A 26,175-nucleotide genomic window follows, 5' to 3' on the forward strand; every position below is an offset into this window, starting at 1 on the left:
AGCAATTCTTTTGGCCACGTTTTTAAGAACCTGCAGAACTTTGATATTCAGCAGAAGAGGAAGGCAACAAACTTGCAGTTAATGAAGACATTTCCAAACTTCGGTTGAGGGCGGCGCAGTGGTGCAATGGTTGAGTTGCTGCCTTGCAGCAGCAGAGAGCCGGGTTCCATCCCGACTACGTGAGCTGTCTGCATGGAGTTTGTACGTTCTCCCTATGACCACGTTGGTTTTCTCCGGATGCTCCGGTGTCCTCCCACACTCCAAAGATGTGCAGGTTTATAGATTAATTGGCTTTGGTAAGTTGTAAAATTGTCCCTAGTGTGTGTAGGTTAATGTACGGGGGTGATAGCTGGTTGGAGCAGACATGGGCTGTCGGGCCTGTTTCCGTGCTGTCTTTTTTCGTTTAATTTATTGTCACGTGCACAGGTACAGTGAAAAGCTTTTTGCATGCTATCCAGTCAGCAGAAAGACTATACATGAATATGATCAAGCCATCAGTGTGCAGATACAGGATTGAGGGAATAATGTTTATTGCAAAATAACGTCCGATAAAGATAGTTTGAAAGTCTCAAATGAGGCCTATGAGAGGTCAGGACTGCTCCCTAGTTGGCTTATTTATCTTCTCCCATTTTCCACTTAACTTGGGTAATCTGCACAAGTTCTGCAATCTTCCTGTGACTTGTCATATAAAGAGTCTGAGTACCACATTTGAAATGACAGTGAGGAGCTTTCATTAGCACAGTGGAGATCAAAGAGCAGAGGAAAAAATTTGTACATTGGTTACTTGCCTAAACGCATCCCCCAACCCTTTTGCTAAACGTATGATCTTTAAAATCTGCATTGTGCTGGGTTGAAAAAAATTTATGTTCTTGTTCTCGTTGGGCATTCATTTTAGTTTTAAGAATGTTATAAAGAAACCGCAGTAAACTCTCCATGTGATGTGCCAACGAGGGGGGGGGTTGGGGGAGAGAATGGTGTCCGTTATTGTCTGTTGTAAGCAAGTGAGGGGGGTGAAGTTTAACCCGAGACCAGGAGGGAAGAAACGCAGCGTTGGAGGGGTTAAACAAGTGGGAATTCACAGGCTGGGGAGCTGCAGAGTCCCCGGCCCCACGAGCGGTGCGCCAGCGACGAGCCCAGTCCTTGCATCACCTTCATGCTGCTCGCTCTCTCCACTCCCGCAACCAGGAGCACGTCATGTGGGCCAGCTCGTTCGGTAACTGGCGGAAGTTTGGGAAGAGGGGGGGGGATGAGAGACTGATTTAATACTGGCCTGAATTCAGTAACTAATAATCTTTTGTATTGTAATGTAATTTTCTGAGCTAATCCTTCAACGGAACTAACAGAGTGCAAGGGTGGGAAAGTGGTGGAAATCTTTGCCATTAATGGGATAAGGGATGCCAGTAGTGTGTGTGCTATTTATTTGTTATTCACCAAGTGGGGCTCCTTGGCTTTATTGTGCAGGAAAATGCGCTGGAATGTGCATCACTGGTCTGTATAACGTCCCCAGTGCATGGGGAGGGTTGAAGTCCAAAATAGTACATGTTATCTAGCTATTTTGAATCCTCCCAGGGCTGTAGGAGCTTGATCAGCTTCTGAAACCATTACCATGCTGCACAAAATGCTGTTTTGTTCTGACAGATTGGATGGTATTTTGAATCCGACATGTAACTTCAAATTGCCAGCATTATACTAAGGTACTAAGTAAGGAAACTAAGGTATTTTTACAATCCATTTTTGTTTGCTGCATTACCTTTCAAATGACATCAAACTTAAGCCCCGTCCCACTTTCCCGAGTTACTCACGAATACTCCCAAGTTTTCCCCATTGATTTAGAAATAAATCACCATTGACTCTTAAGGAAAGGCCTAAGAAGAATTGAGTGTGGATAGGGTAGACGGTCAGAACATTTTTCCTTAGGGTTGTAATGTCACAGACTAGAGAACATGGCTTTAAGCTGAGAGGGTCAAAATGTAAAAGAAACATGCACGGCAAGTTGTTTTTAAAGAACAGAGGGGTGGATCCCTGCAATGTGCTGCCTGGGGTGGTGGTGTAGATATAATAGTGGCATTTAGGTGAATTTCAGGTAGGCATAAGAATACAAAGGGATTGCATGCAGGCAGAAGATTAGTTTAACTACCAAGGGGCCATTGTGGGCCAAAGGACCTGTTCTTTTGCTGTATTTAGGAACGGTATAACTGCATTATAATTGTTTCGATTGACCAAACCTTTGGTTTAGAAAGTAGTGGGTGTTTTTTCCAAACTAATGTGATTAATAGAAGGAAATCTGAACAAATCTGATTGTGGATAATAACTGCTTTTTATGTAATGCTTGAAAGGTTTATATTTATTATTATATATCTCTGAAAGTGGGTCACTTTGTATAAATAAAACAGTTTTGGGATTGAAAAGTAATGGCACTGCTGACTCTTCATGACGTGAGTGGGGGGGGATGAGGGAGAAATTAAAAATCTGTTATTTAAATACTGCCGAGGGCAGTAGAAATTTAACAGTGCATCTCAGTAACCATTTCCTTTGATCAGTGCACCCTTCTGAATTATTCAGACTCCTGTTTATATGTGAAATATTTGGCTGTCATTCGTTTGGGCTAGGAAATGGAATTTGTATTTGACCCACATCCCATCCTGCAGTCAGCAGTTCTGTTGCTGCAGAGCTTTCTGTATTTGGAAGGTGTCCAGATCTCACTCAAACCGTCTTCGTTCACTTGTTTAAATCAGCTGGATATCCCTTCCTGCTGCTGGGGAAACGAAGGTACTTTTACAATCCATTTAATGTTTGCTGCATTACCGAGGGAATGCTGCACCATTGAAGATACTGTTTTCAAATTACGTCAAACTGAGACTCAAAAGTGAATAAAGAAAGGCACAAAATGCTGGAGTAACACAGCAGGTCAGGCAGCATTTCTGGGGGGGGGGGGAGAATGGATGACATTTCGTGTCGAGATCCTTCATCAGACCCTTCCCTCGGTCTGAAGAAGGGTATCGACCCGAAACGTCACATTCCTTTTCTCCAGAGATGCTGCCTGATTTGCGGAGTTACTCCAGCATTTTGCCTATCTTCGGTGTAAACCAGCATCTGCAGTTCCTTCCAATTCAAAAGTGACTAATTAGGCTAATTCAAATTTGTACCAGAATGATGCCTGGATTAGAGGATATTAGCTACAAGGAGAGGGTGGACAGACTGGGATTGTTTTCTCTGGGATGCCAGATGTTGAGGGGGAATCCTGATTGAAGTATATAAAATTTGAGGCATAGACAGGCTAGACAGTTGGAACCTTTTTCCCCAGGATGGAAATATCCAATACTGAGCTTTAAAGTGAAAGGGGCAAAGTTTAAAGGAGATGTGCAGGCCGATTTATTTTTACACCGAGGATGGTGAGTGCCTGGAACGTGCTGCCAAGGTTGGACGTGTAGGCAGGTACGGTGGCGGCATTTAAAAGACTTGGATAGGCGCATAGATGTGTAGGGAATGGAGGAATATGGATGAATGTGCAGGCAGATAAGAGTTGGGCTTGGCATCATGTTCAGCACAGCCTTTGTGGGCTGAAGGGCCTGTTTCACTGCTGTACTGTTCTATGTTCTGAGTCCAGGAACGGTTGAGTGTGGAGTGCTGTGCTTTCTCAGTAATCATCTAACAGTTCCCATCACTTTGATCTGGGCAACTGCATGATTTGGGTGAAAAGGGCTTGGGAAAGTTTTTTTTAAACTTGAGAAAAACGATTAACCAGTAAACATGACAAAACTCTCATGCCATTATGCCACTGATCAAGCTTGCTTGTTTGTTCAGAGAATTTGGCACCGCTATCTGTCATTTAACACACATTTGGCCAGACAAGTCTGATATATCCTTTTTATTTGGGGGCGGGGGGGGGGGCGGGGGGATTATTGCACGGAACTCTTCAGTGCAGTGTTGATGGCATTTGGGATTCACAGACTTTCCTCGTTATTAATATTGAACAATGTTGAATGACTAAACTGGGTCATTTATCTCCTTACAGTGAGACCGTTAACTGAAGATACTTTCAGGCACTGAGAATGTGATAAGAAATACCATCACTAAGTTGGTTTATTCTTAAATAGCCACCTTTAAGCTCTTCAGTACACAAATTACAAATTTTCAGTTGGCCTACATTTAACAGTGAAACTTGAGCATGGAAATGACTGTGCTTAATTGATCAAAGTTGTGAACATTTCAGTTCAAATTTCAGTTGCAACTGTTCTTGAGAGAAGCACACTTATCACTTAGTGTTGATAATAAAAAGAAAAACTTTGCTGAAATTAATATGAAATTTATCTGGCAAAATAGCCCTATTACTCTTGGTATGTATCTAGGGAAATTGACGAGGGTAAAGCAGTGGATGTTGTCTATATGGACTTTAGTAAGGCCTTTGACAAGGTTCCTCATGGAAGGTTGGTTAAGAAGGTTCAACTGTTGGGTATAAATGCAGGAGTAGCAAGATGGATTCAACAGTGGCTGAATGGGAGAAGCCAGAGGGTAATGGTGGATGGCTGTTTGTCGGGTTGGAGGCAGGTGACTAGTGGGGTGCCTCAGGGATCTGTGTTGGGTCCTTTGTTGTTTGTCATGTACATCAATAATCTGGATGAAGGTGTGGTAAATTGGATTAGTAAGTATGCAGATGATACCAAGATAGGGGGTGTTGTGGATAATGAAGAGGATTTCCAAAGTCTACAGAGTGATTTAGGCCATTTGGAAGAATGGGCTGAAAGATGGCAGATGGAGTTTGATTAGATTAGATTAGATAGCCTTTATTGTCATTCAGACCGAAGTCTGAACGAAATTGCAGCAGTCATACATACAATACAATACAATAAAAAAACAACAATAAACACATATTAACATCCACCACAGTGAGTCCACCCAGCATCTCCTCACTGTGATGGAGGCAAAAGTCTTTAGGTCTGCAGTCTCTTCCCTCCTCTTCTCCCTCTGCGCTGAGGCGATCCCCCACCGGGCGATGTTAAAAACTGTCCCGCGGCTCAATCACTGCGCCCCGGGGTGGTCGAAGCTGCCGCCCACCAGTCCTGCTGACGCAGCCACTGGCCCGTGGCCGAACCCCGGACTCAGGCCACCACCGCCAGAACACCGTCCCAGCCACCCTCACGTGAGTATCGTGCCATCTTCAGCCTCGGGCTGGGCCGCCTCGACATGGGCGCCGTACCTCCCTCGGGCCGTACCTCCCTCGGACTGGGCCGCCCAGACATGGGCGCCGTACCTCCCTCGGGCTGGGCCGCCCCGACTTGGGCGCCGCTCCTCCCTCGGGCTGGGCCGCCCCGACATGGGCGCCGCTCCTCCCACGGGCTGGGAACGCCATACCTCCCCGAGCTCGGCCACTCCGACGGGAGCACCGTTCCTTCCTCGGGCCAGGCCGCCCTCCCGGGAGCGTCACAGCCCCTCACGGAAGCACTGTTCCAGCCCCGAGCCGGGCCGCCCTCACGGGAGCGAGCTCAGGGCGAGTCCTGGCGGGCTCTGCCTCCTGAGCCTCGAGGTCGCCAGCTCCGCCATTAGGCCTCAGCGCAGACGGAGGCAGAGAAGGGGAATACGACAAAAAAGTCGCATTCCCCTGCAGGGAGAGACAGCAAGCCCCGTTTCAACCCCCCCCCCCCCCCCCAAACACAAACTAAAAACCAAAACTAGACTAACCAAAAACGAAATAAACAACACAAAAAACACAAAACAAACAGGACTGATAATGCTGATGCTGATAATGCTGATAAATGTGAGGTGCTACACCTTGGCAGGACAAATCAAAATAGGACGTACATGGTAAATGGTAGGGAATTGAAGAATGCAGTTGAACAGAGGGATCTGGGAATAACCGTGCATAGTTCCTTGAAGGTGGAATCTCATATAGATAGGGTGGTAAAGAAAGCTTTTGGTATGCTAGCCTTTATAAATCAGAGCATTGAGTATAGAAGCTGGGATGTAATGTTAAAATTGTACAAGGCATTGGTGAGACCAAATCTGGAGTATGGTGTACAATTTTGGTCGCCCAATTATAGGAAGGATGTCAACAAAATAGAGAGTACAGAGGAGATTTACTAGAATGTTGCCTGGGTTTCAACAACTAAGTTACAGAGAAAGGTTGATTAAGTTAGGTCTTTATTCTCTGGAGCGCAGAAGGTTAAGGGGGGGACTTGATAGAGGTCTTTAAAATGATGAGAGGGATAGACAGAGTTGATATGGACAAGCTTTTCGCTTTGAGAATAGGGAAGATTCAAACAAGAGGACATGACTTCAGAATTAAGGGACAGAAATTTAGGGGTAACATGAGGGGGAACTTCTTTACTCAGAGAGTGGTAGCGGTGTGGAATGAGCTTCCAGTGGAAGTGGTGGAGGCAGGTTCGTTGGTATCATTTAAAAATAAATTGGATAGGCATATGGATGAGAAGGGAATGGAGGGTTATGGTATGAGTGCAGGCAGGTGGGACTAAGGGAAAATAATTGTTCGGCACGGACTTGTAGGGCCGAGATGGCCTGTTTCCGTGCTGTAATTGTTATATGGTTATATGTGTTTTGGATTTGACATAATATTGGAACAATTTTCGTGTCCTGGTCTTTCAAGTGACATTGCATTTAATTTTTTATAGGTGGTGTAATGAAAATGGTGCTAGCCATGTATATGGGAGTAACATGTGTAGGAAGGAACTTTTTTTAATCCAGAGTTGGTCTGAGAGATAATGGCCTGGTGCTCATCTGTGGAGTCATGGTCCAGGGGTAAAGAAGGGTTCCGACCCGAAATGCCAGCCATCTTTTTTCTCCAGAGATGCAGCCTAACCCACTGAGTTAGTCCAGCACTTTGTGTCTATATATGGGAGTAACAAGTTGTGCTTGATTATTTGTAAATGTGAAAAAGAACGAGGAATAAAATTCCTAATCTTCAGGAGCAACATCCAGTGCCATGTGTTGAATGTGTGATGTTGAAATACATTTGAATGACTAAACCTTTCAGAACCACCAAATTTAGGTTAAGTTGGTGAAAATAAAACCTAAGGATATCTATCTCCTTGTGATTCTTTAAGCTAGTAGCACAATTCGAACAAAAGAAAGATTGGTACTCTATAAAAAAAATAAAATAAAGTAACAATCCATTAAAGTCCCATTACTGTGGATTCTGGTGATTTCCTATACTTTTAAAATGCATCTGGTCATTATATGACAATGTGGACTTGATGGGCCGAATGGCGGCCTTCTCGTATGGCTTATGAACTTGTGAATTCTTTATAAACTTGTGAAGTAATATTTAAAAAATCAGCCATGCACTTGTAAATTTGCATGATAGTTATCAGATTGCATCAGCGTAGCCAGTTTTCTTGGCACAAATGCACGAGTTGATAGTAAACAGGCCAGTGCCAATGGAACTTGTTCACTCTTGGTTTTGGGGCTGTGGGACCTGCAGCTCTATTCTACAACCAAGTCCAGCATTAACATCCCCTTTATTGGCAATGTGCTGACTCTCAATTACACCAAGACTCAAGCGTGGTAATTTGTCATGTACATAATATTTGTCACATAATGTAAAGAATGAATTTGAGCTCCGAGTTCTCAGGGAACATCATCCAGCTAAAACGTCATTTGTTATGCTCTTCCTTCAAACATCATCCAGCATTTTTTTAAGTTTGGATTTCTAGCTTCTGCAATAATCTGCTTTTGAAAGAATAAACATTCCTGTTCGTATACACGTATTCCTCATATTTCAGTAATATGAAATTGAAATGGTGATTAAAAGTTTGTTATGAATAGTTTTAGTGCAAAATCTGAATGTATCGATGTCAGTGCTAATCCTAAAATTTAGAAATGTAATTGTTCTTCTGTGTAGTAGCATTTTATCTGCATTTTTACATTTCGGATGAATGATTTTTGACTTATTGAAGGAAGAGCATAATAAATGACGGAGGCAAATTTTGCAAGACTTGGATCTATATTGCATCTTTTCAAAGATATTATGTGTTTGAGCTTTCTCTCGTTTTTACTGAGACAAAGCAAAATGCAAAGGTTGCTTAAGTATGTATGCTATATTCAAACCATTTGGTCAGAGGTCACTCTTCCAAAATAGTGTGAGAAACACCTATGATCTAGTGAATGCATTTGCATATGGATCTGTCCCTAATATTCATTTTCCCCACACATTCGCAATCCTGTTTGTGCAAATCACATGAATCGCATTTGGTTTTGTGTAGACAAACGAGCATTAGAAGCTACAGCTCTTTGATGTGAACTATTAACTGCTTTCCCCTCTGCAATTCTGAGCCCTGGATGACCAGCGATTTGAATGACTGCTCTTTTTATAAGTCTGATCACCAAAACATTTTACCAAATTAAATAGTCACCAATATTTATTTTGGAATCATGGAATAATAGTGTCTATTTTGGAATAGTAGAATTATGTAGAAAAACAATTGAGTTATTAGTAATGTGGATTGAATATACATTAAAAGACGCAGAGCAAAATGGCAGGTCCAATTTGACCTTGCTTGTCTTCCTAATTTCTTCCAATCCATATCTCACTACTGGTCCACAGCAAGTAAATGAGTTTGTGTATTGAGTTAAAAGGTAACTTTATGACTTGCATATGGTCTGATTTGACAGTATTAATTGGTCAGTACCAGCAGTGTGGCCAAAATTCACACTTTATAATGGTTTGTGAACATGATGTTTCCTTGTTTAAGTGAATAGTTTATTATTGTCATGTGTACTGAAATATAGCAAAATCTTTTAATGCTATCCAGACAAATCATAGCATACATGAGTCCAATAGGTACTGTAAAAGGCTTGAAACAGAGTGCAGAATATAGGGTTCTGACCACAGAATGCAGATTTTTTATTTAATGTGCAAGGACTTGGGGTAGATTGAAAGATTGAGGATCTATCCTTCGCATATGAGAGGTCTGTTCATGAGTCTGGTGACAGCAGGGAAGAAGCTGGTTCTGCATCTGGTCGTACGTGCTTTCAAGATGTTTGTATCTTTTGCCTGTCGGGAGTGGGGATGAGAGAGAATAATCGGGGTGTGAGTGGTCCTTGATTATGTTTGGTGCCTTTTCGAGGCAGCGTAGTATAGATGCATGGAGGCTGGTTCATGTGATGGGCTGGGCTGCGTATACTATTCTCCACAATTCTATTACTTCCATATTTTATGTGGTGAAAAATTTAAGATCAATAAATTGTTGGTGGAGAACTTGATCAATGCACAAATGCAGCACAATTGAGACTTTGGGAGTAATATGCTATTCCCAGAAGACCAGAATTGCAAGTTAAAAATACTGTTCTGCTGTGAAAGTACAGCTTGTGTGTCCATCTGCTTTGGGAAGTTGCAAAGCATTTCCTGCACTGGAGTGTAAATACCTTCCTTGGCAGATACTTTATGTTCTGTCTGTTTCTTTTTGGCTGCTTTTCTTTCCCTTGCATATACTTAAGGGCAAATGAGACAAAGGACTGAAAACTCCATAACTAGAAGAGGTGGGTGGGGGGAGCAAAATTAGGAAATTAGTTTTAACATTTTCACCAATAGATTTATCCTTTTTGACTTCCTTGTGTTAAATATTGGTTACAGTGGTGGTTAATAAATGTGATTCCGGTTTTCAACAGAGGCCACTATTTATCCGGCTGCACAAAACTGCCAACTTGCGTGTTTTTTGTTTGTCCTTTCCATCTCGTCTGGTTGCTTATGTCTGACTTCAGGAGCACTTCCTCGGGTCAGGATTTTTGCATCTTGCTTTGTAGCCAGTATTACCTAATCCAAGTGACGAGTCAGGTCCTGAAATACCTGAAAAGATTGGGGAGAGGATAAATGGAAAAGAGAGATGCAAAATGTTCCTATGAACCTAGAGGAAGTAACGACAATGGGTTTAGCAATTCCTAGTTATGAGGTATATAGTGCTCTTAATTCCACTCCTAATCTATTTTCGGCTGTAAATGTTTATATTGCTGCGTAGAAAGGAACTGCAGATGCTGGTGTATACCGAAGATAGACACAAAGTGTAGGAGTAATTTAGCGGGTTAAGCAGCATCTCTTGCGTCAAGGGATGGGTGAAGAAATGTCCCGATGCTGCCTGAACTCCTGTCTATCTTTAATTTTTACATTGGGTTCAGTGTCACCATGTAGGCCAGTAGCAGTCGTCTTGGGTTAGACTTAAAGCAAATGTCAGCAAGAAACTTATAAAACGTTGGCAGTCCCTCTGCGCTCAGACCTACTGAGTTTCTCCAACAGTTTGTTTTCATGTCTACTCCAAATTGCAGCATCGAAAGTCTCTTGTATGACCTGAAGGCAAATGGTAGTTAACTTTGGTCAATCTGGTAGTCATATTTTGTAAATATTTTGCGATTGCTGCTTGCTATCTGTGACTAGATCTGGGGGGGGGGGGGGGGGTGGGGTGAGAGATAAAGAGTGGGAAGGGCTGATTCATACGAGGACTCAACGTTTCTTAATTTTTCGACATAGTTAATTTGCATTTTATTCTTCTGACTGTTTTTGAATAGCTGAGTCATTCTTCTTTATTTCCTTTTTAAAGCAAATGCTGATGAAACAACAGGAGAGACTGTCTGAAAGAGAACAGGATATCGAAGAACAAATATACAAATTGAAAACCGATAAAAGTGTGATTGAGGTAAGTGAAATCAAACATTTTTGTCGGCTTGCAATTTTGTATGAATGTTAAATGGGGTTGCTTCAAGATGGTTAGCTGAGCCAAAAGGAATATTTCCTCCTTTCTGACAATGGCGCAGTGCCCTGGTCATGCTAATGAATACTGCCATTAAGTAGGCAAATCATTTGGTTAAATCTCCAATTCTAAATTCCCCTCTTGGTCTCCTGACTTTTCTGTCCCAAGAATTAAGGGAGGCGCAGCGAGTAGAACTGCTGCTTCAGCGCTAGAAACCAAGGTTCGATGCTGACCTCGGGTGCTGCCTGTGTGAAGTTTGTGCATTCTCCCCTGTGACCGCGTGGGTTTCCTCCAGGTGCTCCGGTTTCCTCCCACATCCCAAAGATTTGCAGGTTAATGGGCCTCTAAATTGCCCATAGTGTGTAGGGTGTGGTTGTGAAAGTAGGATAACATAGAACTAGTGTGAATGGGTGTTCATTGGTCAGCATGGACCGATGGGCCAAAGGGCTGTATCTCTAAACTAAAACTAAAAATGAATTATCTTATTTTATTCTCATTCCAAATTTTTTTGGTTCATAATCTACGATACTTTATAAACTATTTGAGGCCCACCTGAAGTTTCATTTTGGCTTGTGTCTCATCATTGAGTTTAAACTCCAATTTTAATACAAGCATGCAATCTAGGCTGACACCTTTTACAGTTAAAGGAGTGCTCTGTTGTCGGTCATCTTCCATTGGATAAGACGCTAAACAGGCCTCAACAGGGGCAGTGGTAGAGTTGCTGCCTTACTGCGCCAGAGACCTGGGTTCGATCCTGATTATGGGTGCTGCCTGTACGGAATTTGCACGTTCTCCCTGTGACCGTGTGAGTTTTCCCCGGCCACTCCAGTTTCTTCCCACACTCCAAAGACATAGTAGGTTAATTGGCTTTGGTAAAATTGTAAATTGTCCCTAAAGTGTGTGGGATCGTGTTCGTATGCAGGGTGACCACTGGTCGACGTGGACTCGGTGGGCCGAAGAGCCTGTTTCTGCACAGTATCTCTAAGTAAAGTATAAGACCTAATACTGGGCTCTGCATGAGGCCGGCATCACCTTGCTTAAAGTCACCAGGTTCAATTTAGCTGAAGCTCTTTGTGGTACCTTGCAAATTGACTGTGGCATTTGGTTCAAGCGCTGATGTTAAAATTATTCCAGTGAAAATAATTAAATGTTGAGAAATAATCTGGGGCAGCCTGATGATGCAGTAAGTGTAAAAGGAGTTCAAGTGGAATCTTGCTTTCAAATCCTATAGGTGCTTCAACAGAATGAAGACAAAAGCGCCATTTGCTCGAAATGAAATCTGCACTGATAACCTTTATTAGATTTTGAACAATTTACCTGGGGGAGTGTCGAAGAAAGAATTACATAAACACTTACGTGATTGCATGTCTTGTGCTCGACTCTAATCTCTTCTTATTTTTCCCCTAACACTTCCAACGTAATTTTCTGTATCTGCATGAGATTAAACTCTCCTTAATATCCACCTATATTATTCTCCCCACTCACTGGAAGGTAATTTTTACATTTTCACCAATGTCTGGGGAAATCGCCCTCTTGATTCTTCACTATCTTGTATTTGTGGCATCTATTGTGAATAGTTTGGGGTAGGAAGTAACCCTGCTGTATAAGCCGAATATTGTTCTGTTGAATTTAGCGGAACTGAATCTCAAAGGCTGAAATAAATTTGCACTTGTTACTACAATGCATGCAACAGAAAATTAATTTCTACCCATTTGTGCCCTTCATGTTAAGGATCGCTTATGTTATGTAGAAACCATCACTTTTCAGGAAGAAAGATGCTCAGCCCTTCTTCTTTTTGATAAATATAACAATGCATTTCTAATATTATCCTTGTAGATGTTTTTGCTTTTTCTCCAGGACTTCCAATTCTTTTACAATGTTACATTTGGAACTGTACTCAATTGAATTGAATAATTTCTGCCATTGCCCATTTTGTTTTCCTAAGGAAAAAGTGCATCAGTTGAAAGAGGAAGTGCGCTTGCAGTATGAGAAAATGCGTCAGATTCTGGAAGAGGATCTTGGAAAAACTTTGGAACTGATCGATAAAACACGGACAAAATTCTGCGACGAGAATGCATCGCAAGTACATCAGCTAAATGAGCGATTGGAAGAAGCAAAAAAATTATTGAATTCAGTCCAAAAAATGTGGGACAGGACAGAGGATATTTCATTCATGAAGGTAATAAGTTTTTAAAAGTAACTGAACTGTACCCGGTGAAATGACCGGATGACTTAAGTTTAAGTATGGCATTTGGGTGAAATGGGTCCAGATGGTGGGGAGATAATTTAAACTCCATATTCAATCAAATATTCTGTATTTTTTAAAGATAGACACAAAGTGCTGCAGTAACTCAGCAAGTCAGGCAGCATCGAAATCAATAGATGATGTTTTAGGTTGGGACTCTTCTTTAGATCCGATCTGAAATGTCACCTGTCAATTTCCACTGGAAAATGCTACCTCACCCACTGACTTACCTCAGCACTTTGTGTCTATCTTTGATATAAAACAGCATCTGTAGTTCATTATTATTACATTTTATTCCTTTTTCTTTAGTTAACATAACACTTTTACATTTTTAATTAAACAGCGGAAATGTAGACATTTAAAAAAAGTGTTAGTACAAAGCATAACATATAAAGGTGCAGACTTAATAGATATGCAAGGCTTCAGTTACATAACGCATGGCTTGCAGAAAACACACATTGTCATGTGATTTATTGAGACGGGTAGTTTACAGTATAAACGTGGCTATAAGAATGTGAGTGGCACAGTGCCAGGCCCCCTGATGCAATCCTGACCACTGGTACTGTCTGTGCAGAGTTTGTACGTTCCCCCTGTGACCTTGTGGATTTCCTCCCACATCCCAATGACGTGCGAGTTTGTAGGTTAATTAGCCTATGTAAATTGCCCTTGGTGTGTGGGATAACATAGAACTATTATGAACGACGGTCGATGTGAACTCGGTGGGCCAAAGGGTCGGTTTCCATGTTGTATCTCTAAACTAAGAATCATGGGAAAAGCCAATGCAAGTATTAATTTTAATGCCCAGAGATAGTGCAAGGGTACCTGCATTTTCCCTAATTTGGGTTATTTCTTCACGTAATAAATTGAAAGAGCAGTGTGAACATGGCATACCTAACCAACATATGTCATTTTCCATCCTTGTTCTGTATGGCCTTTTATCATATTGCTGGTAGATCTCTTGCAATATCTGTTTTACTGTGGAAAAAATAGTGACATTTTCTAATTTGATATGGTAAATTGCAAGTGATCCAGAGCCTTTGGATGATGTACATACCTGTAACAAATGGACATTCATCTCTGCTGTCAGCTCTGGAGATGGGATGTATATAGATCAATCTATATATAATCATGAACTAATTCATCATGTCAAAGATGTCCTAACTTTGAAAGCAATTTTCAACAAAACATTGGATTTGCAATCATTTTCTGTAAAAAGGAAAATCTGAGATTAAACTGAAATTAAACTGGTGTTTAAGAACTTTCATTGTGTCAGTGGCATTTGAGGAGTAAATTTTTATTTTTTTTAGCCTTATGGTGTGGAAACAGGCCCTTCAGCCCAACGCCCACTAAACCTCTCATATCTATGCGCCTGTCTAAATGTTTCTTAAATGTTGCGATGGTGCCCGATCTATTCCTCTCATGCTTTTGTACATCCTTTTTCTGAAAATGGATATTTGTACGGTTTGAGTGAGTCGATGCATTTTTTTTTTTAAATGAGGTCAATTGGGCAGGTTGGCTGTAATTATTTGTTATTTTATTAATTTTGAAGGTGGCGTGATGTCGTTGCATTAAATATTTACTGAAGGATCTTTATTTCTAAATTGGTTGAAGTAATTCATACCTAGCCTGTCAGTTTATTTGCAAGTATTCTTAATAGGAAAACAGTGTTATATAGGATCCTGAGCAGATTTTAGCATCTATAATTATGAAATTAAATTCCAAAATGGATTGCCATAACTGCAGTTGCAGGAGTTTTTTCTCCTCCATTTGCTTTATAAATTTTTAAGCTTGCCATCTCACAAGTTTTTGTACATCATGTTAGCGTAGAGAGTCAAATCTACGTGTTTTACATGGGGTCTGGAATATTGCACAAATACAAGGCAGTAATTTATGGTGGTGCACTTATTTTGGGTTTTTTATTTATGTTCCAGAAAAATATAGGATTTAAACACTGCATTGCTTTTCATTTCTTCTCCCCCTCCTGCCTTATGGGGCACCTGGTTGAGTGTAATTCTGGTAAAATAAATATTTGGCTGTTTCTGTAGGCAAAAGGACATTGAAAGAATGCAGTTTATCTGAAGAATGCCATTTATTATTCCATCCCCGAGAAAAGTTACTGCACACAAGAAGTCTATTCAGCCCATTGAATCCATGCCAGTTTGCAGTCAAGCAATCTGATCAGCCCTATTTCCCCCCCACTCTTTCCCAATAGCCCTGAAATTATTTGCTTTCAATGCACAGCCAAATCCATTTTGCAAGTATTGATTTGATATTGTTTTCACTACCCTTGCAGGCAACGACCTCTGGATCCTAAACTGCTTTCATTCTTAATCCTTTCCTGTACCGTCTGGATGGAGTAGGGTAGTTAATCTGTGAGACTCATTGCCACAGAGGGCTGTGGAGGCCAAATCTGTGGATATTTTTAAGGCAGAGATAGACAAATTCTTGATTAGAACAGATGTCAGAGTTATAGGGAGAAGGCTGGAAAATTGGATTAGGAGGCAGAGATCAGCCATGATTGAATGGCAGAGTAGACTCCATTGGCCGAATGGCCTAATTCTACACCTATAACGTGAACTTGTGGAACTTTGTTTCTCTGCCCCATGGTCCTGGAACTGTCTGCTCGTAGGAACAACAACTTTGTTGTAACCCATCATGATCTTGTATATGTCTATCAAATCTCCTTTGCTTTACCTCAATAACCTCACCTTCACCAATCTGACCTCTTAATCTGAAAGATTCTACGGATTTGGAACTCTGCCATTTAGTCTATATTGTGACTCCTTCAATTTTGGCAGAAGGACCATCACTTCACATTTCTTTATATTAAATTTAATCAGCATTTGATCTTCCCATTCAGCCCGCCTATCCATATTGCTATTCTCGCTGTTTATTACATTTTTAAGCTTTGTGATCCACAAATATGGAGATATGATAAATGAAGATAGTAATAGACTCCTTGGAGAAATGGTCTGTCTCTACACCCATATTTAAGGAATTAATGTGTTCCCAAACAAAGCAGTGGTCTGTCGCTGATACCTGCAGAATGGAACTGTCTACCATTCACATGCCAGACAACATACATATATCTGAAGAAGGGTCCCGACCCGAAGCGTCAACTATCCATGTTCTTCAGCGATGCTGCCTCACCCTCCACGTGATTAGGCAGTTTAAGTCTTTTTTTTTAATAAACCAGCATCTGCAGTTTATTGTATCTATATACCTTTCCTTTCTGCCTTTAATCTAATTTCCTATCAACAATGCAGGTTATCCTTTAATTCCTTGAGCCTCAATTTTACAAACTGACCTTTTTATTTGGGACTTAATCAAATACCTTCTTGAAATCTGCATAGACAAACATCTGCTGCATTCCTTTCTTCAACTTTCTCTCTTGCCACAAATTCAATCAGGTTGGGTAAACATGATATAACTATTTAACAAATCCACACTGGCTCTCCTTTATTTACTCGTACTTCTCCAAATAAGTTTTAATGTTTTCTCGGCCTGCATCAAAAAAGCCTCCTCGCAACCAGGATTGAACTGGCCTGCGGTTAGCCGCCATGTCTACAGACATGAGTGAACACATTTGCCATTCCCAGTCCTCTGGTACATTCCCTGTATTTGGGGAAGATTGGACGATTTTAACAAGCTTTGTCACAGGATCCTCCGCCACATTGGCAGCGACCTACGATGCATCTTGTCGGGATCTGCTGATGTGTAGACACAAGGAATTGCAGATGCTGGAATCTTGTGTAGAACCCAAAGTACACTTTAGATTTCAGAGATACAGCGGGGAAACAGGCCCTTCGGCCCACCAAGTCCACGCTGTCCAACGATCACCCCATATACGAGCACAATCCTACACGCTAGGGACCACTTACAATTTTGCCAAAGCCAATTAATCTACAAACCTGTACATCTTTGGAGTGTGAGAGGAAACTGGAGCACCTGGAGAAAACCCACACGGTCATGGCGAGAGTCTATATACAGCTCCCATAGTCAGGATCAAACCCGGGTCTCTGTCTCTTCTAAGGCAGCATCTCTACCACTGCACCCTACTTCAGCAGGTTAGGCAGTATCTCTGGAGGGCATCGATAGATGACATTTCAGCTTGAGATTCTTCATCATACTCCTTCAGTCTGAAGAAGAGTCCTGACCCAAAATGCACCTCTCCGTGTCCTCCAGAGATGCTGCCTGTCCCGCTGAGTTACTCCAGCAATTTGGATGCTGTTGATTTCTGTACATTAACCATGGCCAGCCTTCATTCCCTTCCATATTAATTCTCACCCCATCAGTTATAGTTATAAAGTCAAAAAACACAGAATCTTTTGCAAATAATTAGTTGGAACCTTTAAGGGATATTGTGGGTATTTCTCAAAATGCTGCCAGATTTAGGATTCTGTGTTTCTGTGCTTGCATGGAGGTCCCAAACACTTGGCGTAGCTCTGACAATTCCCAGGAAGTTCTCTAACATTGGTCTTGTCATGGAGCTTGAAGTTGCAGTTATGGTGAAACATTTTTCCTGCTAATTCTGTACCAGATCTAATCCGGTGTAGAAATAGTAGGACCATTTTGGATAGCATGGGGTGGCTGAGGGGCACAAGGAAAAGTATAAGATAATTTACTTTTAGTTAGTTAATTGAGATTGCTTTAGATATTTTTAGTTGTGTTTTCAAGTGTCAGTTTTTAGATTTTTGCCCTGTTTAATTATTCTTTAAATATTTAAGTATCATGCTCTGGCCATTCTGAAACATTAGGTCCTTAATTGGTTTAACAGGAACCAAAGCCTTGGATACAGATTATCCAGCAATTTTTCATAGATAGGCCTCATTTGTGCCATCTTGGATCAAGGTGCTTTTTCCGTGTAACAATTCGCTATCAGTGGATCGATAAAAGTAAATCTAGTTGGCTCATGCGACAATGGTGATCACTAGGCGCAAACCACTAGCAGGAAGTTCTGGGCTGATGGTTTCATTGCCATAAATTGTTTTCAATGTTATCTCTTCTCTCCATTCTTTCAACCCCATCCCTCTGGTCATAATATGCCAACTTTGGTACTCAGTTTCTAGCTGAGTGAGGCCAATCTTGAGTCATTCTAGTTGATTATTTTTCCCTGGTTACAGAAGAATATTTATTTCTTCTACTTGTTTCATCAGTAGGAGTTGCATTTTAAGAGAAATTTGTTAGGAAAAACTCAGATCCTGAAAATAAATGAAAATAATAGATTGCTTTGTAACTTTTATCTATTTGCTTTCTTTCAGAATACAAAATCAGTAAAAATTCTACTGGAAAGGTAAGCATTAATGTTGTGTTTTTGTACAAACAAAATATGGAAGAGTGGGAGGTATTTGAGAATTTGCATATGAGGGAATGTTGAAATTGGCCATTTTGTAAGTTGGATGTTATTACTAATCTCAGCAAAAGTACTGCTTTCCTGAGAACTGAGACACTAATTGTCTGAAGAAGGGTATCGACCCGAAACGTCGCCCATTCCTTCTCTCCAGAGATGCTGCCTGTCCCGCTGAGTTACTCCAGCTTTTTGCCTATCTTCGGTTTAAACCAGCATCTGCAGTTCCTTCCTGCACACTAATTGCACTATTGACATTAATGTTAATTCCATTAATTGAACAATTCTTTAAAATCGCAACACCTTTTCAAATTTGAATGATGTAGATTGGGTCACTGGGGTTGTCATTCAAGTCATACGATCTGCTTTGACTTAATATGCTGCTCACAAAGTACTCTCATTTCCTCTTCCATTGTATTGCGTGCAGGAAGCCAAGATCAAGTGAAGCAGGCTAGCTGCAAGAAGTAATTCGACTCAGTTCTACTGCTCAAAATCTTTTCTACACAATTTATTGTTAAATAGAAACTGCACGTCAGAAGTAATACTAGTCCAGAAGCAATATAATATTATCTGATATCTTAACTAAAGAGTTAAGAGACTGGCAGATGACAAATAAATTGTTCTTGCAAATGACAATGCCGTTTAGTGTGCCTTATTCAGTGTTGAGCCTTTTTCTAATCTTCCAGAAGTTTAAGGCCGGTTCACAAAGCACCATAGTTGTCTGGTGCTTTTGCATGGTGTCACCTTCAGTATCTGTAAGTGCACCCTCGCAAATAAGTGCATCCTCGCAAACAAACAGCACCAGATTATTCAGAGGAAATCTGAAATAACTGACTGTTATTTGGATACAAATCCCCCAATGAATAATGGGTCTGATCTTCATTAACGGCTGAGGCTCTGGTTGGACACGGTGCTGCTGTCCTGTACCATTGAGGCATAACACAGGCCTTGTTTTATTCTATTGTGAGCAGATATGTATTAAAAAGTATTCAAATGTATTGGTTAGATGGTTATCCTTGAATTGTTGAAAAAATTCCGAGCATGATGCAAAACTGAAAGCAATATATTCCTTGTTCATAAAATGTATTTTTCTTTCAAGGACTCAGGCATGTACAGGAAATGGGTTGCCCCCACCTAAATTTGGTCACCTCCAGCCAAAACCTTTCTTGAGTGAAATTGGTAAGAAGGACAAACACATCAGAAAGTTGCTTGAAGGTAATAATAACACAAACCTATTTTAAAATAGAAAACGTGCTATGTAGACATACCAAGTATTGTTTTTAAATGAAGTATACTTTGAATGCTCGGCATAATTGGAACCGATGTCTTGAAGTCATACAACGTGGAAACAGGTTCTTCAGCCCAACTTGCCCATGCTGACCAGCATACCCAATCTACACTAGCATACACCATCGCCCTCTGTGTGTTTAAAAAAAATTACCCCTCAGATTCCTATTAAATCACCCTCCCCCCCCCCCCCCCCCCCCCCCACCTTAAATCCATGCACTCTGGTTCTGGATTCCCCTACTCTGGGCAAAATACTGTGTTTACCTGATCTATTCTTCTCATGAGTTTGTATACCTGTATAATACCACCCCTCATCCTCTTGTGCTCCAAGGTATAAAGCCCTAGCCAGCTTGACAACATTGTTTCTGTAACATGGTGACCAAAACTGAACACAATACTCTAAATGCGGCCTCACCAATGTCTTGTATAACTAACATGACCCACTAACTTCTATACTCAATACTTGACTGATGAAGGCCAATGTGAAGGAAGCATTTTTGACCACACTCTACCTGTGACGCAACTTTCTAGAAACTATGTATCTGCACTCCTAGATATCTCTGCTCTACTACCCTCTCCTGAGCCCTACTATTCACGGTGTAGTCCTGCCTTATCAGACTTTTGAATGTCATTGGGTATACTCTTATTACTTTTATTTTACTTGACATTATGCTTTGTTCATTTAATCTGCCAATGTCATTATTTAATTTTAATACTTGTGTTCCTCAAACGTTTAAGTTACTTTGGACAAAGCATACCCTCTACTGGTCCATATTGGCTCCCATTGATCAGCTCAAGGTTCTCCAAGTACCCATTTCCTGGTTTTAATTATGCATTTTCATAACTTCCAACAATATCAGAGCAATCGATCTGTCAATAAACTCACAGTTGCATTCAATCAACCTGTCTTAAATAATGGATTTAAATGTTGTGGTTTCTAGTTTAAGTGCGCAGTTCCTGAACTGGACAACTGGTTTATGGCTAAACCCTGAAGTACAAATGATCAGATTCTGGAGATTTAAACTCCTTTAGTGCTATGAATTGTTTTATTTATGTGCTTATGTGAACCTTGAGTTTCAGTCCTAGATTCACTTTAAGTCTCTGAAATGTTAGATACATTACTTGCTTCCTGTGATTAGTCTGTCAGTTGCTACCAGTGAAAACTGATGGAGAGTACTTCAAGCCTGCCAATTCCTTATTTTCTTTTGCATTATTGCCTTCACATGTGTTCTGAAGGATTAACATTGCCTTGACGTTCCTGAAAAATTATTTAAATTCTTACTATTCTTCGCTTGCTTTCCAAATGTTCCTGTTTCAAAATTGCACTCTGGTTTGTCTTCTTTGTCTTTCTTTCCAAATCCTTTGGATGTGCGATATTCTTTGCACATTTGCATGAGAGCTCTAAATTGAATTCTCTCTCGTCTGTTCTATGGTGCATTGTTTGCTAAATAACGCTTTTGGTCCTGGTTGCTACTATGCAAGTGGTTTATTTAGCTAAATTCCTCTTGTTTTCTCAAATTTCATCTATCATTTTATCCGATACCAGTTTTGACAATTTCAACTTGATGTTCTCTTGATAAAATTAATCCTACCAAAATCTAAAATCTCCTGGATTATAAAATGTTGAATTCACTCCATTTTCTGATGAGCTGCTATACCTTTAACATTTGTAAAGTACTCGGCTAGTTTGAAATAATAGATTTTAACGGGAACATTCATGAAGTGTCTGCTGCACAATACAGTAAACCTTTGTTATTACGGGCCTCTTGATAACTGTTTCAGTCATAGTGGACTTTCTCTTTAAGAACACGGGCAGCAGGCTATTGAAATTGCCAGGGCATTAAAATTGAGAAGCAATTGCTTCTATCAGCTCTAATAAACAATGTAACAACCGGCCTTCAGTATTTTTAGCTTGTGGTAACAAAAATACATTTGGCTGATAAGAACTTGTACACTCATAAGGTTAGGAAGCGATCTTTGGAAGGAGAAACTGAGTTAACGTTTTAGGCCGATGTCCCTCCACCCTGAGCTCCTGGTGGGCAGTTGGTCGTGGGAATCCCATCTGGAGCGGGACAGGGATTCCACGTCCCACCACGCTGCAACCCCAACGTCCCAGACCACCCACTTTGCTTTTAAACTCTGGATACGGTAACCAGCAGCAGGGACAGCGGTGATTGCGTTCCCCAGTTACACTGGATAAGGTGATGCTGGGCAGGCACCATGGGGTGCGGGGCTCCATGTGATGAGGGAGGTCCTCCTGGGCTCTCGGTGACAGCGCTCCAGGATTCTGACCCAGTGCCTGGGCAGCAATCTCGATGGGGCACAGACGCATATTCATTTATAGCGGACAGCCGGAAATAACGGACACCATTTTCTCCCGCCCCCCCCCCCCCCCCCCCCCCCCACAGATGGTCCATTATAACAAGGGTTTACTGTACTTTTTTTTATAATGCAATTGTAAAAATTGTCTTTCCTTACCAACTTCAAAAAAAGTTTGTTTTGCCGTCTAGTGCCTTTAATGATCAACATTGATGACAGCCACTCAGGCCTTTAATTTCTTCAATTGATTGACTGAAAGCATGGAAACGGGCTCTTCAGCCCACCAAATCCATGCTGACCATTAATCGGGCATGTTCACATTAGTTCAGTGTTACCCACTTTCACATCCACTCCCTTCACATGATGGATTATTTTGAGGTTAATTAACCTACCAACCCGATGTAAACATAGATTTTTGTTAAACCTTTTTAATTTATCTCCAACATTTCATATTGTGTGTATATATATATATATATATATATATATATATATACACAAAATAATATATATATCGATATGGTTGTGGATTGGCGCCCAGAAGATGAGAATACATCTTCAATAAGTTACTTTAAAATATGAAGTTAATCAAAAGCTGTTCATTTGTCAGCTAGCAGCAGGAAAGCTGAACATGAAAAAATGTCGCTTTATGGACAAAAAAATCATTCACTGGTCCTTGTCTCTGAACTGGTCTAATTGTATGCATTTGGTTAGCTATTAACCAGTGGCATAGGGTTATAACCTTGAGTGCTGTTATAAAAACAGCCATCGCACCTTTTTTGGTCAGGTGGGAATATATTATATGTGGTCATGCTTGTATAGAATTGAATGTAGTCATGACTGGGCAGTATTAAATGTAGTCATGTCTGTGTTCCGAGTAAACGTAAGAACTGGAAGGTGTAAAGTTGGTTAGTAAGTGTCCCTGTATTGTATACTGAATAATTAAGCAGATGTTCCGCTCTTTAAAGTATTGTGATTGCAATGAATTCTGCACGTATAGAGAAATGACTGTAGAATGTTTATTGTATTGAATGTAGCATTAAAAAAAAAAAGCACAGCAACTCAGCTGGTACAGCTGCTGTCTCACTGTGCCAGCGACTCTGGTTCAATCCTGTCCTCAACTCAATCAAAAGCCTCACAGGGGGATGAATCGGTTCACAGACTTTGGAGATACAGCTCAGAAAAGGGCCCTTCAACCCACCGAGCAGCGCCATCCAATAATCATCCCGTACCCTAGCACTATCCTACACACTGGAGACAATTTCCAATTTTACCAAAGCCAATTAACCTACCAACCTGCACACCTTTCGAATGTGGGAGGAAACCAGAGCATCTGGAGAAAACCCACACGGTCACAGAGAGAACTTATAAACTCCATACCGACAGATCGAACCTGGGTCTCTGGTGCTGTAAGACAGCAACTCTACCGCTGCTCCACTGTGCTGTTTCAATGTTCCGCTGTATTTTGTGGATTCTCGCAGGTGAATGAATTGGTGAAAATACCGAGTCTCTGAATTCTTTCAGAGAAAGTGGAAGAAATGCTAATCAAATGTTTTCTTTCAGCAAAATAGAAATTGGCGCAATAGTTAAAGCACCTACATGTGCACTTGTTTGTGGAGATTTGTAGATTCCTCGTGTAACCTATTTCTCTTTACTGTCCTTTAACAGGAACGATAAGCACTTCGGTACCATTTCTGCAGAGCGTCCCTGCATACACCTGCAACATTTCCAATTCCGCTGGAGAAAAACGCAAGCACTCCACTGCTTTCCCAATGCCCACGACATCCGGTGTGGACAACGGCTTCCTAGAAGTGACGGCTGGCAATGTTGCCAGCCAGTTCATGGGCCAGGGTGGGGCTGTTGTCGAGGGTCAGTCGGCACAGTCCCTAGTGCCGTGCAGTTCTTCCCAGCACATCGTGGGACTGACCAGCGGCCCACAGCCCGTTCACACGGGGCCAGTCTTCAATACAACTCACTATCCCAACAGCACGCCCTCCCAGCAGTCTGTACTTTCCCAGTCTGTCGGCTACGGAGGCCGCAAAATTCTCGTCTGCTCTGTGGATAACTGTTTCTGTTCTGGCGTGCCTTCTGTTTCGAACCACAATGGACACCAGCCATACAGCAGATCGGGCACCTTCCCGTGGTCTGTGACGTCGCAGGAATACGCACACGCTCTTCCGCCTGCTCCCTCGGTACCTCAGTCCCTTATATCGTATGGCATGGGATCAGCATCTCACAACAACACTGCAGGCAAGATAACTGCAGGCTACATGACCAACGCTTCACTGAACACTACACCACAAGCTAATCTTCTAAATTCTGTCTATCATACATTTTGAACAGTGTGCATTTTCCTTTTTAATTTTTCCTCTTTCTCTAAATGTTAATTTCAGATCATTTGCTTAAAAAAAAGTTAGAAAATACATTCCGCACATGATGTAAACTTTTTGTGCAATTGAATTCCAGTACTGGGTTTAGTGATCCATTCACGAATGGAGACGTTCTGTATTAAATGGCTTCCTTTTTTTTTTTTTTGGTTGTTTCTGCCAGGAGTGCCGCAACCATAACAGAATTTTTATATGAAAACTCTTAGCACTTTTTTGCAGAAGCGTTTAATATTAGTTAATCATATAGTGCTCTGGTATAATAGCAGCAATAAAGCAGAGGTACCATTTGACAGTGAAGCACAAATTAACGCTGTGGGCATTGGCAGAGTTTGTCTGACCTGTTGAATAGGGGGGGTCTGAGGGGAAATGATGCCCTGACACTGGAAGTGTTCGCGATTGTCACACGACGTCAAGTGGACTTGTCTCTGGCAAGTCGTTGTGCGTTAATTTTAATAGTTACCCAGTGCTCTTTTACAATAACTCCTTTGAGTATGGACTTCCCATGTGGAAAAGAAATCAAAGAAGAAAATATTTTTTTCTAAAAAAAACAAGTTCAAGGTGGGACGTTGGCTTCCTGGATAGGGGAAACTACACCCTAATTAAGCATGGCAGATTTGGCCTGTCACTTTAATCATAGTTTTTAAAAAAAAATAAAAATAAAATATCACAATGGGACTACTACAATGCAGATTGTGAAACTGGTCAGGCTGGGTTCCTGACCAGGTAGAAGAGAAGGCAAATGCTGTCCTGTAAACTATATATTAATAAATAATTGGGAGTATGCTTAATGCATAACATGGACATTTCTTAAATTAGTATTCTGTAGGAAAAGAAAACTGGAGAATTGGGAATCTTGTTTTATTTCTAGAAAATGGTGGGGATAGAGGGTGATTTACAATTATGCTCAAAATGTTGATCAGTTTGTCGAACAAACATCTTTTCTGGCCCATTGTATCGAGTGGGCTATTACAGTGGAACCTCATTATTACTAACCCATGGTGGTCTTATCGGCTGTGGGATTGGGGGAGGGGGGGAGGGGAGGGGGGAGGGATGCTTTGCTTTGCTTTGCTGAGGATTGAGCTCCAGGTCCGATTTCATTCCTTTACCACAGACTGCTGGGAAAATTGTTCCACCCCCATTTTAAATTTTTTATTATGTTTGGTTTTCCTTTCTGGGCAATGTTGGAAGTAGACTATCCTGTGAAAGGCAAGAAGAAAATTTTATTGTGCAAAAGAGAAACAAAAAGATTAATTACAAATGGTGCCAATGAATCTGCTGGTCTGCATGTTATAACAAAGTTTATTTCATTGAGGGATTGAATTCCTTAGACTTTTTTTTCAAAAATCAAAAATAAAATGGAGCTTCAGCAGGGGACCTGGGCAAAGTTTAATGTAACAGAAGGTTTGTTGTAACGAGGTTTGGCTGTATTTTAACTGTATGGTGATGGTCCATAGATGTTTGACCATGGGAGCTCTGTTTTACTTTGTCCCTGCAGAAAAGGGTGAATGTTAGTGTTTGGAAAAACTCTTGTAATCAGTAAAATCGAGAACTGTTGGTATTTTGTCTTTCTCAAATACTTATAGTTACCAGGTTATGCAGGGTTTATCTTAACCACCTATTTCATGTCACTTTATCAATATCTTCTTTTAAGGCATTGAATAAACATGTATACATGCAGAGTTGAGAATTGTCTTTTTTCCTGTGCATGTTTGATCACCAGCGACTGACCGACAGACACAAAAGTGACCAGACGTGATTTCTAATGACAGCTGGGCTTACTATGTTTGATCCCTATATATCTGGAAGAGGAGAATAAAAAGCAGGCATGGCTCCCCATTCCTTCCTGCTGTCCACTAATCCCCCTTTTAAAGTACCTACCCTGTAATCGGCTGGTGAAGC

General features: G+C 41.1%; 1 protein-coding gene across 2 annotated transcripts in view; it reads left to right on the forward strand.

The window, feature by feature from the left end:
* trim8 (tripartite motif containing 8) overlaps positions 1 to 25,953 on the forward strand; it is a 77,636-nt gene extending 51,683 nt beyond the window's left edge. For both annotated transcript variants that reach the window (XM_033034035.1, XM_033034037.1), the window contains 5 exons: positions 10,545 to 10,640; positions 12,640 to 12,873; positions 18,201 to 18,232; positions 19,386 to 19,501; positions 23,558 to 25,953. In XM_033034035.1, the coding sequence (XP_032889926.1) occupies positions 10,545 to 10,640; positions 12,640 to 12,873; positions 18,201 to 18,232; positions 19,386 to 19,501; positions 23,558 to 24,228 (1,149 nt within the window). In that variant the 3' untranslated portion in view covers positions 24,229 to 25,953. The remainder of the gene's footprint in view (positions 1 to 10,544; positions 10,641 to 12,639; positions 12,874 to 18,200; positions 18,233 to 19,385; positions 19,502 to 23,557) is intronic.
* The last annotated feature ends 222 nt before the right edge of the window (positions 25,954 to 26,175 follow it).

This window comes from Amblyraja radiata, chromosome 15 (genome assembly GCF_010909765.2).
Source record: "Amblyraja radiata isolate CabotCenter1 chromosome 15, sAmbRad1.1.pri, whole genome shotgun sequence".
Classification (NCBI taxonomy): Eukaryota; Metazoa; Chordata; class Chondrichthyes; order Rajiformes; family Rajidae; genus Amblyraja; species Amblyraja radiata.